General features: G+C 38.1%; 1 protein-coding gene across 2 annotated transcripts in view; it reads right to left on the bottom strand.

The window, feature by feature from the left end:
• Window positions 1-7,244: 7,244 nt before the first annotated feature.
• Window positions 7,245-12,342, bottom strand: part of grb10b (growth factor receptor-bound protein 10b) — a 66,903-nt gene continuing 61,805 nt past the window's right edge. For both annotated transcript variants that reach the window (XM_006804388.3, XM_035913690.2), the window contains one exon: window positions 7,245-11,439. In XM_006804388.3, the coding sequence (XP_006804451.1) occupies window positions 11,293-11,439 (147 nt within the window). In that variant the 3' untranslated portion in view covers window positions 7,245-11,292. The remainder of the gene's footprint in view (window positions 11,440-12,342) is intronic.

The following is a 12,342-nucleotide window of genomic DNA, read 5'->3' as shown; positions in this document are numbered from 1 at the left end:
CCACTTACTATGGCAACAATGTGAGAGTGAATGAATAGTGGCATTGTAAAGCGCTTTGGGTGCCTTGAAAAGCGCTATATAAATCCAATCCATTATTATTATTTCAGCAGATGTTAGTTATCAAAGTTAGATATTTTTGCATGTGTGACATTTTTGATAGATACACCTGGATTGAGGGAATTTACAACCCCCAGGCCAGAAATGTCAGTGTGTGTGTGTGTGTGTGTGTGTGTGTCAACATTTCTAGGTTGAATAAGCATTTAATTGTCCACAGTGAGTTTTTCAGTTCACCTATTTTAATTATTTCAATCAAAAAGGGATTCTGGTATATCCGTTTTTCAGGGAGGTTTTTTTTCCCTTTTCTTAATAGTTTCCTTTGAGAAAATTGTTAACTCAGTTCAGGAATTGCTATAATATTTCCCAGAGCAGGTGCTAACTACTGGACTACACCAAAGAACTTTCAATGCAATTTAGTATGCCAAACCCCCCACCATAAATCAAGAGGGCGGCTCCACCTGGGTTCTTTCAGCTTCCACGAATGTGCACTATATTAACATTAAATGTGACTTTGGAATTGAAGGTACAAACCTATTTGGTTTCCCCTTTTGTTACTTTTCTGAGCATTGAGGTTTGAGGTTCACTGCATGTTTGACTTTCCCACTAGATGGCTCATGCACTTTCACTGGGCTGAACTTATAAGAACTTAACACAGTCTGTGTGTGAGTGAAAAAGACTACATTTCCTGTGACAGTGAAAGAGACAGTTTGACAGGTGGTGTCATCCAACCGTGTAAGGTAACAGAAAAGATGCTTATTTTACATTATTTATTCATCATTTGTCAGCAGTGTTGGGGAGTAACGGAATACATGTACCACTGTTACGTATTTAAAATACAAAATATGAGTAACTGTATTACGTTACAGTTACCGTTTAAAAAGGTGGTATTCAGAATACAGTTACTTTGTTGAAATAAATGGATTACACAGCGGTATTTTCCTGTTTCATATTGTCGCGGGTCAGGACTGTTTGGGTTTTGTTTGACAGCTACGTTCTGTTGTTTCAGGCGGCAGCATTACGGTTGCCATGGTTACAGGGTGATGCTCTCTCTGCGTGTTTCCTGGGTGAGAGAGCGCCTTTTTGTTGTTGTTGTGCTAAGCTAATAGGCAGAATGCTACAGGTATAGCTCTAAAGAATGTAGCATCATAGGCAGTGTAGTCCGTGCTGCAGGGAGAATGGACTGCCATACCCGTTATGTGTCTGTGAGCGAGGAGGGAGAAAAAGGAAAAGTACGAGCTGTCATCGAGCAAAAACGGGAGCTGGAAGCATGTAAATATAATAATAACCACTGCAGCCAAGAAGAGTGCCTGACAAGCCCAGTTGTAAGTAAGCTATTAAGACTCGACTGTACACCGTGTTCGTGTTTTCCTCCAAAAACAACAAGTTCAGTTGGAGCAGCCATTCAACGCCTCTCTCTGTCTCTCGCAAGCAAAGTTGACCCAGACAACAAAGTAAAGCTATTTTTCGGCTACGAGCCCGACACGGAACCCACCGTATTAGCCAGAGGTGCCTTTACTACGGTTTGGAGCCGTGGACCTTCAGTAACAGTAATAAATCACAGCAATAGAACATTCATGTAGTTGTAAACAGCATGATAATATATTAAGTAATCCAAAGTATTCAGAATACGTTACTCTCATTGAGTAACGTAACGGAATACGTTACAGAATACATTTTGGGGCATGTATTCTGTATTCTGTAATGGAATACATTTTAAAAGTAACCTTCCCAACACTGTTTGTCAATACACTGATTTTTTTTCCCCTCTTCAATATTTGTTAACGCACAGTCTAAATGAATGTTATTTACTTTTATATTAGGTTAGCAATCAATCTAAAGGCAGTCTCAGCCAGGGGCGATTCTAGGATCAGAGCTTTGGGGGTGCTGAGCACCCAGAGAGCTGCCCATCCAGGCAAGGTAAACTTTTCTCATCACAATGAGACTTCTTCCCCGTCTCTGTCAGTCCCTGCATCCCTAAATGCCTCCAGTTGTCCCGAGTTCTCTCTGACTGCCTCCTTGGTGCATTTAAACCCCTGTTCCTCCCTGTCCTCATCGTATGTTGTCTTCATCTCCATTATCAGTCATCATAATTTTACCTTCTCTGTGCAAGTCTGCAAATTTCTTTATTAAATCATAAGTTTCTTAAATTCATCAAGTCTCTCTGTGCCTGGGTCCTCGTCACAAAACATGACATCACTGTTTTGTACATTTTAACACAATTTAATCCCCACATTTTTGAAAGAATAGTAAAACACTTTTTTGAAAAGTCTGTAACAAAACCATCAAATCTGATCAAGGTTATTAAAATGCTGTCAAAGAAGAATGGATTGGAATAAAAAAAAAAAAACATATCCTAACCTTAATTACTGGGGGAAAATGATAAATGATGGTCATAGTGAGTAAAAAGTAAACTGTGTGCATTTTTTGGACAGAGATTCACTTCTAAAGTGTATGTATAATACAATACAGATACATAAAAAATACACTCCAAAAATAGAAGAGTCCTTGAAATATACAAAATATTATTAGAAAATGGAGACACTTGGCCTTTGGTACAATGTATACAATGTATGAAAAGATCTTTACTGCAGATACTACTATGGCTCTGCAGATTTTTTATTTTCTTTTAACCTATGTCGCCTCACCTTGAGGTTGGTAAATCTGTCTATCACATTTTGGTGGTCAAGTCTCTCACGCATCTCTTTCTCAACTGACATCACAGCCAGGTGCTGGAGTCTGCTTTGACCCATGGTCCTTTTCAGCCAGGTATGGAGCTGACTCAAGACACTAAAATATCTTTCACAGCTACAGCTGCTAACTGGGTTTGTTAGGGCAACCTGAATAACAGTTTTCAGTTTGGGGAAGATCTGATTATCCAGAAGATTGTACAATGTTAACATATCTTGAATGGCACCAGCCTCACTCTTGAGCTTTATAAAGTCTTTGGCAACCGTGACTTCCTCTGACTGAAGCTCAATATGGTAATGCAGTGCCAGGGCTGACAACCCAGTTTGTTTTGCAGATTCTGTATAGCAGCTTTAATATAGGGAGAACACAACTTCCAGATTGTATGAGTTGTTTGTATTAGTTGTTTGTCTTTCTTTTTCTTTGCCAGTTTAATAGTTACTGTATTACCTGTTAGTACTCCCTGTCTGTTTTCTTAACTGGTACTTCCTTATCTTGTACTTTGTCCTCATGTTCCCCTCTTTCTTCTCTCCCTCTTTGGACTGACAATCTGTACACACACACACACACACACACACACACACACACACACACACACACACACACACACACACACACACAACAGGAGTTATAAGGTTAATGGGCATCCAGTCAGTTAGCTAGTTAGTACCTTGGGTTCAATATCGGCACATGCACATATGGCAAAATAACCAGTTTCTCTCATTACATTTCAAACAGGACAGTGGTAACAACAGCAGGCTACGGACAATGTTAAGTTTTAGATTTTAAATAGGCTGTATACATTCCAATGAGATCAACAGGGCAGTCAAATATAGCTAATTTTACTACAGAGCAAACATCGTCGGAAAACACGTTTTCAACTAGGGCTGCCACAAACGATTATTTTGATAGTCGACTAGTCACCGATTATTTTTGCAATTAGTCGACTAATCAGATCATGCATCCATTGGATGTACAGCGTACAGCTTATTGCACCAGCATGCATCTGCTCTCATATAACTATCATTAGCTTACAGCTTTAAGTGTTTAAGGTATGTGCTAACTAAAAATAAAGACAAGATGATAGTTTATTAAATTTTAATGAAATTTGCAGATTGTTTCGGTGAAGTTTAATAAACTCATTGTTATCTAAAATATAACGGGACACCGGAGTATATTCTCGAGCATCTCACACTTCTGATAATCAGTTGTCTGCTTGACGTTTATTCAGCTGTGTAAAAACTATAACTTTAATCTCAGCCTAACCGATTTACTCAGGAACAAATAAAATACTAAAAAAAGCCAAACAATAACATTTTTAAGTTATCTAAGTGACTTATATATGTTTAACCTGAGTAGCGAAAGACTGCAGTGGGTTTGAAAACGATTTGCCGGAGTCCGGTGTTCTCACGGGCTCTAGTGAGCCTTGCCCCCGGCTAGCTATCGAGCTAGTGGGTAACAGACATCTCCGAAAACGTTGGAGCGCTTTTGAAAATATGTGGTGTCTTGATAAACTAAGGAGATATTTGAGGTTTACACAGCTACATTCTCGCCTGAAAATATGATAAACATTTATTTTGTGACCCAGAAAGAATAATAAGAGTAATATTAAAACGAGCTGCCTCCATTGTTGGAAACTGAGCTGGGCTGCGCTATGAATTCTGGGACACAGCTCCTTCTTCTTCGTCGGGGTTTAACGGCAGCTGGCATCCTTGTACATGCAGTGGTGCCATCTTCTGTTTCAGTCCGTTATTACACTCTTAAATTCTACTACTTCTTCCTGCGTCTTTTATGATCTTACAAAGCTTCAAACGACACATTGACTATTAAATCAGTCGTCGATGATTTTGATAGTCGACATAATCGTGACTAGTCGACTAATCGTGGCAGCCCTATTTTCAACACAGCAGGTTACCTGGTGTAATGTTTTTCAGTTAAAAAGAAACATGGTCTGACTCCTACCTAACTATATAAAGAGTAACTGAAAGTTAAATGCAGCTAATATGTCCTGTTTTAAGCCAGGCACTTCCACCTCTGCTCCGCTGAGTCTCAGTCACCATGCTCTGGCAGCAACGGCGCTAGAGCGAGTAGGAGAGAGCCGAGCTGGAACAAACCATTTCGGGAGGGGGGAGGGGTTATCTATACTTTTGTTGTTAAAATGTTCCATCTCAATTAAGTATTGTATGCTTCTTATACTTTTAGAAGTGTGTCCCACAAACAGCAAATATTTTCAAAAAAAGTAAGACATCTTTGGGGTGCTTTGATTCATTTTGGGGGTGCTGAAGCACCTCCAAAACTGGGCTAAAATCGCCCCTGGTCTCAGCAAACTACATACACAGAAATACTGCGCAGACAAAGCACCTCCTATATTAAAGACCTCTAAGACGGTCAAGGCTAATCTGAATTGTTTTAAGTTAATTCGGCACTATATACCCACTTCAGTAGCTCAGTTATTTATGCATTCTATGATATTTTCTCATTTTTCATATTGTATGACAGTTTGGACCCAAGCAGCACCATCTACAATTCAGCCTGTGGTGTCCTTATATAATCAATCTGTAAAAATAATGGATAAAAAATCTGTTTGGTGGCATCACTGTCACGTTTTAAAGAAATATAATCTACTTAGTTTTAATCATCTGTGTTTTCTTAAATTCGTTTTGAAATGTATAAATAGGATGGCCCCAGAGTGTCTCAATAGATACATCCAGAGACAAGATAGTATTCGTATTACTAGGAGAAAGGTGAACGGCAACTGCAAAATATTATAAGAGCCACGATCGCCCTTACAATATAAGGGCGATCGTGGCTCTTATAATAGTATAATAGAGTTGGGTGTTCGTCTTGTAACCAGAAGGTTGCTGGTTCGAGCCCCGGCTCGGACAGTCTCTGTCGTTGTTTCCTTGGGCAAGACACTTCACCTACCGCCTACTGGTGATGGCCAGAGGGGCCGATGGTGCGATATGGCAGCCTCGCCTCTGTCAGTGTGCCCCAGGGCTACAGACAACTGTAGCTTGCCTTCACCAGTGTATGAATGTGAGAGTGAATGAATAGTGGTATTGTAAAGCGCTTTGAGGGGTCCCGAAAAGCGCTATATAAATGCAATTCACTATTATTATTATATCGCAGATCTACATTCGGTCAGTCAGCTTTTTCTATAAAGGCCTGCCATCTGTTGAACACACTTCCAACCGATATCAAATTGATTACAGACATTAGATCTTTTACATTGAAGGTTAAAGTGTGGTTAAAGGGAAATCAAAGATGTAGTCATTTTAACTAAGGATTTTAATTTTATTTAAAATTATTGTCGAGTAACTGTAATTGTATTTATGATGTACTTTGGTTTTATGAAAATGTATGTTTTATTGTAAAATGTATCTATTTAGATTGTAAGCCCAACAAGGGACAATTGTTGAAAATTAGCAGTAGCTATAAACCTATGTGCGGCACATCAGTTTCATGTCTTGCACTTGAACTATGTTAAACTGCACTGTCCCTTTTAAATAAATAAATTCAAATTCAAATAAAGTCTATTTAGTGCTGTAAGACTAAGAAGGTAGATGGAAAAACAATTACTGGTTCATAAAGTAATCCATTTCTTTCAGAGTTTCACAAATAGTAAACTCTCTCCAGCCAAAGTGTGCACAAAAAAGTTTTAAGCAAAAGTATAGGCAACTCACCTTGTGTCCGGATGTTATAAAAGTTTCTTTGGTTGCAGGCTGCGAAGCTGCAGACATGTTAATCTTTAAACTTTTTCTTTGCCCACAACAAAACTGAGCCTCAACACATGACTCACAATCCAAAGGGCGTGACAGATGGTGTCAAAGGGCAATTTCACGATGCCTTTAATGACAGCCCCGCAACTACCAACTTTTCTTAGCACCACTAACCACATATCACAAAGATTTATTCTGAGATTTTAATGTACTAAATCCTAAATCTATCAAATTCTTCCAGAGACACTTTACTTGCTAGCTCTTGAGCTGGCTGTAGCACTGCACCCTCTTCTGGAATAACCAAGTATTACACTTCATGGATGGAAGCTACCTACAAGAGGTTTTATGACATCACATTTTTAAAGTTTCCAGGAAGGCTTTCTACAAGATTTTGGCATGTGTCTGTGTGAATTTTTGTCCTGGAAGAAATTTCACACATTTGTTATAACAGAAGAATCCTACTACAGGACCACATCCGAAATGAGGGAATACTTAAAGCCCCCAAGAATGGGTCGTTCTGTTTTATGCAAAAGGACTGACTGAAACACCCAAAATTAGTTATTAGATGTGTCCATTTAGTGTATACAGCACTTGACTCAATTATCTGTTTTACCCAAAGTAGCAGATAGAATAGCTTTAAAATTTGTTTTTCACATTCAATTTAATGCACTGTCTTAGTCCCTCACAGAAACCTTTACATGCTACTTTTAATAAGACGTATGAAAGGGAAGCTTCTCTGCATAAAGACAAACACTGTCTTTTTTTTTTATATCAATGTATTAATGTTTTATTCTAATTACAATAAACAGAATATATCAGTCCCTTATTTGTACAAAAATACCTGAAAAGGTTACAATTAAGATTTATCAGCCATTAAACTATTTACAGATTGAAGCAAAGCACATGAATACAGAAGCTCTCTCTTACAAAAAGAGATAAGTTACCGTTTTCTTTTTTGCATTCCCTGAAATACATTTCATGTATTTTCATACAGTTTATATTTTTATAGATATAGTTTTTACTTTTACTCATTTGTACAGCCACATTATCTTGCATTATGACAATGTTATGAAAATGCACAAGAGTCAGAACAGATTACGCCACCTTTGCAGAATAAGGGCCAAATGTCTGAGCTCCAGAAGCATACTAAAACTGCAGCTGAAGAGAAAAGCATTCATTCCTAACAGCTTATACCAGATTCAGAGTGTGCGTGTGTGTGTGTAAGTGTGTTTTATATGTAGTCATCAAGTGTATATGGACAGTAGCTTTGCCATTGGTCCACATCTTAGACCTAGTTGGTGCACAGGAATGGTGGTGGGGTTTATCAGAGGCACGATCTGTGGGTCTGCCAAAGCTAACAACATGCTCCAACATGAGTGATATACGCTTGTCTAATTTGAGTGTGTATTTGGGGGGGGGCTCAGGAAACCAGTATTTCAGGCCTTTGACAACAAACAGAAAAAAGTATAAACAAATAATGGAAAAACCAACAACACTGTTCTTTAAAAATTGCTTGTTCTGTTTGATTTTCTCCATATATACTTTAAGTAATCACAACTAGCAAATGGGTGGTGCATGCAATGGAGAAAAGTCTCAGCTTAATTAAACTACAATATCCAACTTTGTCATCATTGTGTACTCGTCTTTTGACAGATCAGTGATTTTAACATGCTTCAAGTGCACCCTGAGCAACCCAGGTATATTCAGATCAGTTAGGCAAAAACATCGATAACCAAATATCCTCACTCCACCTTCCACGTGTTCACCAATTTAAACTGAGTTTCGCATTTAGTGTTAGTACAACACTAAAGTAAAGTACAATGTTTTTATGCAAAATATAAACCCACACTTACAAAGCTCCCTGTACTGTCCCTCACATGGTAACATCTGCTACATCAAAACAAAGCCTCATTGGGGGGTACTTAACATTTTCATATTACATTAAACTAACGGCAAGGACTCAGCAGTTTAGGATGACTTCCAGCAACTGTGAAACACTTTGTTGTGTCATAATCCATATTTGTCCAAATCTCTGCAAGTAAAACATCAGTGACAGACTCCTCCCGCATTCATACAATGATTAAAAACAGCATCGTCCTTTTTTCATTCTTAAAAAGATACCATTATTGTAACATTGTTTATTATATCCAATCTAAAACTCCTTTTTAACAAGGTGACGAATGACAATGTTGTCCTCTACTTGACCGAGCTTCCCAAAACATTTGTGGATTTATTACTTTAGTTCATGTCTATGGTTCTCTATTTAAGGACACCACGAGAAAGCCAACTTTAGAGGTTTTGTGTTCTGGAAAATTTTGATATCTGGAATAAATATCAGAACTGTCAAAGAAAACCAAAAAAAAAAAAAAAAAAAATTCAAAGTGATCAATGCTTTGGGAAACCCAGATACCTTTCATTCTTTCATTTTTCCAGTGTGCCATCATTTGGAATGACAATGTTAACACTACGGAGGCCAGTGTGCTTTAAACATGACTTCATAACAAGACTGATGATAACAAATCATTGCTGAATAATCAAAACTAAAAAAAAAAAAAAAGTTAATATAGGTCATGTCATTACGATTCTATTAATCACCCTGAACAATGAATTTAAAGTAATGACAAAAAACAAAACAAAACAAAAAAGTACTGAACAGCGCTGAGAAAAAAAGATATCTAAAAATTTCAAGTAATCAGTCACATCCAGGTAAATAAATAAACATTTTGCTGCAACAATAAGAACAAAAAAAAAAAAAGCCATTGCATCTTACATAAATAATGGTGAACACACGGAGTGTCAACATAGCGCTGCTATTCTGCATCTCACTTCTAAAATACCTTAAGACAACCTGCTGGCAAATAATAGATGGCTGTTGATGTAAAAATGGTAGAACAAAAATAAACACTCCGCAGAGATTGTTGATTCTGAACCTACTTAAGTGGAGGAAAGCGAGAGCCTCCAACATTTACGTCCAGTGTATCTTTGAGATGCCCGTTGTGCGTCATCTATAGCGGGAGTGTACGAGTCTATCCAAAGAGAAAGCTGATCTATATGGAGACACCAAACTGAAACAGGTGATTCTAGGAGCTCCATCGTGGACAAGTTTTCAGCCAAAAAAATTTATTTATTTTTATTATTCAAATTGTTTTGTGTGGGACACAAGGTAGTCACAACTGCTTCCAAACCAACTGTATGAGCCGTACACCTGCTGTTCTCAGTCTGATGCTCCTATTGTTGTCACTCAAACACACATTACATATTTAGTAATCTTTCCAGTTTTCCCTCTCTGCTTACTGAGTATGTTCACTTTATCGAAGAGCAGGCTGAAGAAAGAGTAACAAGGCTGGGATAGGAAAAACGAGAAGGCGGCGATACAGGTATCACTGTTGGATGTTCTGATGGTGTACTTTTGTGAAAGGTCTTTCCTGGTTGTAAAAAGGTGGGCTGTAAATGTATGTGTGACTGTGTGTTTTGGTACAAGTAGTTCCAGGTAGAAAGAAAGAAAAAAAAAAAGGCAACATTATGTGAGAAGTAATGCACAGAGTCTGCCATTAATGTCAGAGCACGCCAAAATGTTTTCATTGCCACATGTTTGTTTTACAGCAGCTATGAGGTCATTTATGGAGCAAAGGAGCGTCACTGTGGGATGGAGGCTCCCCACAGGATCGTCTGCATCTCTGGGGGGAATTTTTTGTTTTATTTTTTAAAAACGGACCACATTTCCTTTGATGTGTTGGTAGTTACTGCATAAAACATCTAGAGGAAATGCTAGTGGTTATCCTTCCCTGTGCTGTGGCAAAGAGAAATGAAGCACTGATACCGTCCTGCATACAGCTGCAGTAGTAATTTTTTTTTTTTTTCAACTGGGCCTCAATTTAATTTGACCAAAATTCACTCTTCTAGTTATACTTGTTTTGTTTTTGTGGAAGTTGCTTTAAGAATATCTTGGAAAACTGAATTGCAGGTAGGATAGATAAAAAGCTTATGTGAAAATCAAGAGCTGTTAAAATCCAGGATGCAAAAAGGTGGATTTTGTCTTTAGTGATGATAATAACTGAAGCTGAGTGTGTGGGAAAAGATTTTGTACTTATACCAAAAGCTTTGTTTCAATAACTTTTAATTTTTGCAAAATTCAATGGGATTAAAAAATAGAAACCCTGGTGCCTCAAAATGTCCATGCATTCTTATGACACTAGAGGGCGATGGCACCACCTCACAGTTAAGTAATGCGCCACTTGAGAGATCATGCGCCATCCAATGCCATGCCCACTTCAACGAGTACAAAACTAAGAGACAAACTCTTAATTCATTCTGAGGACGTGTGATAAAAATGAGCGAGACTCGTTTGTCCTTAAAGAGCAGAGTGGTCCGCATGAAAGCTTCAATTCTCCTGCTGATTGTCCAGTTGAAGGGGAACGGTGCCCACATTTGAGCAGCGTGGTAAAACCTCGAGGCTCCACGCTTTTCTGGTGACTACTGGTAAGAATAATGTGGAAGATTCTGCAACAGCATCGACACAAATGGCAGTGTTCATTTCTTTCATCTTCTCTTAAAACTGCGAGCCTCTGGAGTGAAGTTGTGCATCAGACTCCTCGAACCTCCATGCAGATGAAACGAAATCCCCCCCAAAAAAAAAAAAAAAAAAAAAAAATCAGCAGTCTCCAGCGAACTCACAACAATATAAAAACAAGTGTAACAACAACAACGTCAGTCAATTCACCAGCTTCTTACAAAGATAAAAACAAAAAGAAACGATCAACGGGGAGATTCTTTTCATTTTAGGCAGAGTCAGGTCAAGTGTTGGGGGGCGGGGTCATGTGATCCGAAGGTGTCATAAGGCCACGACGGTGCACGGGTGTTTGAGTTTGCAAGGCAGCACTCCTCTGTTGAGCTGGTAGAACTCCACCAGCTGAATCAGGTCGGTGAACTTGGTGGCGCCGTCATCAAGGCTGAAGAAGCCTTGGCCATCCTCTTCACACTGGCGGCACAGGCGAGAGCGAACGGCAGAGGGAGGGAAGAGGTGAAAAAGACAACATCAGACTTTTCTCTTACGGATCAACGAAATAATTTGAAATGTCTGATCGGTGCATTTTTTAACATAGCTTATGAAATAATGCTTTAACCCTGAAAAGCCTGCATCATCAAGTGGAGTGATTACTGAACCTTATGACAAATTTAAAAAAACTTAAATATTAATTTGCATATATGTGTTTTGATTTTGCCACATTTGGAATTTTTGTGCAATTTAGTTTTTTATATTAGTGCTGTCAGCGTTAATGTCGTTAAAATGACGTTGACGCCATAACCGCGTTGACGCCATGCAGCGGCTACATACCACACATACAAATAAAAAAATATATAAAATAAAAATATAAAAACACTGGTGGTTTAAAGATCACAAACACTCATAAATATGGTACACTTGGCATTACAGGGTTAAGCTACCATGGAAGTTGCAGTATTTAACAAATGTATTAGACCAACACCCAATGTGAGTTTTATGCCACAGCTGCCCTAAACAACAACAACTGCTTGTAATAATCAAAATAATATTTTTGTTTCTGTAATGGTTAATCTACACAGTAGCAGTATGGGCAACCTCTTTAATCAAAATTATCAATGATTTGTTATCGATTAATTTCCCAATTTAATGTTGTATTTTAAAAAAAGTTGAAAACAATAACAAACATTTAATTTGGCATCTTAAGGGGAAAAAATGAGTTAATTACTTACATTCCTGAACAGGAATTACACTTAATTTTTGACAGAGTTCTAAAACACTTGCGTTTACTTACTTTAATTGTGGTCTAATAGATTTGGTAAGCACTTAAATGCAGTAAAGTAAAGCCATCAGGTGCAACAATATACAAACACGCATGAG

This window comes from Neolamprologus brichardi, chromosome 11, assembly GCF_056152115.1.
Source record: "Neolamprologus brichardi isolate AB-2024 chromosome 11, ASM5615211v1, whole genome shotgun sequence".
Taxonomy (NCBI): Eukaryota; Metazoa; Chordata; class Actinopteri; order Cichliformes; family Cichlidae; genus Neolamprologus; species Neolamprologus brichardi.
This window is presented reverse-complemented; position numbering and strand designations above follow the sequence as displayed.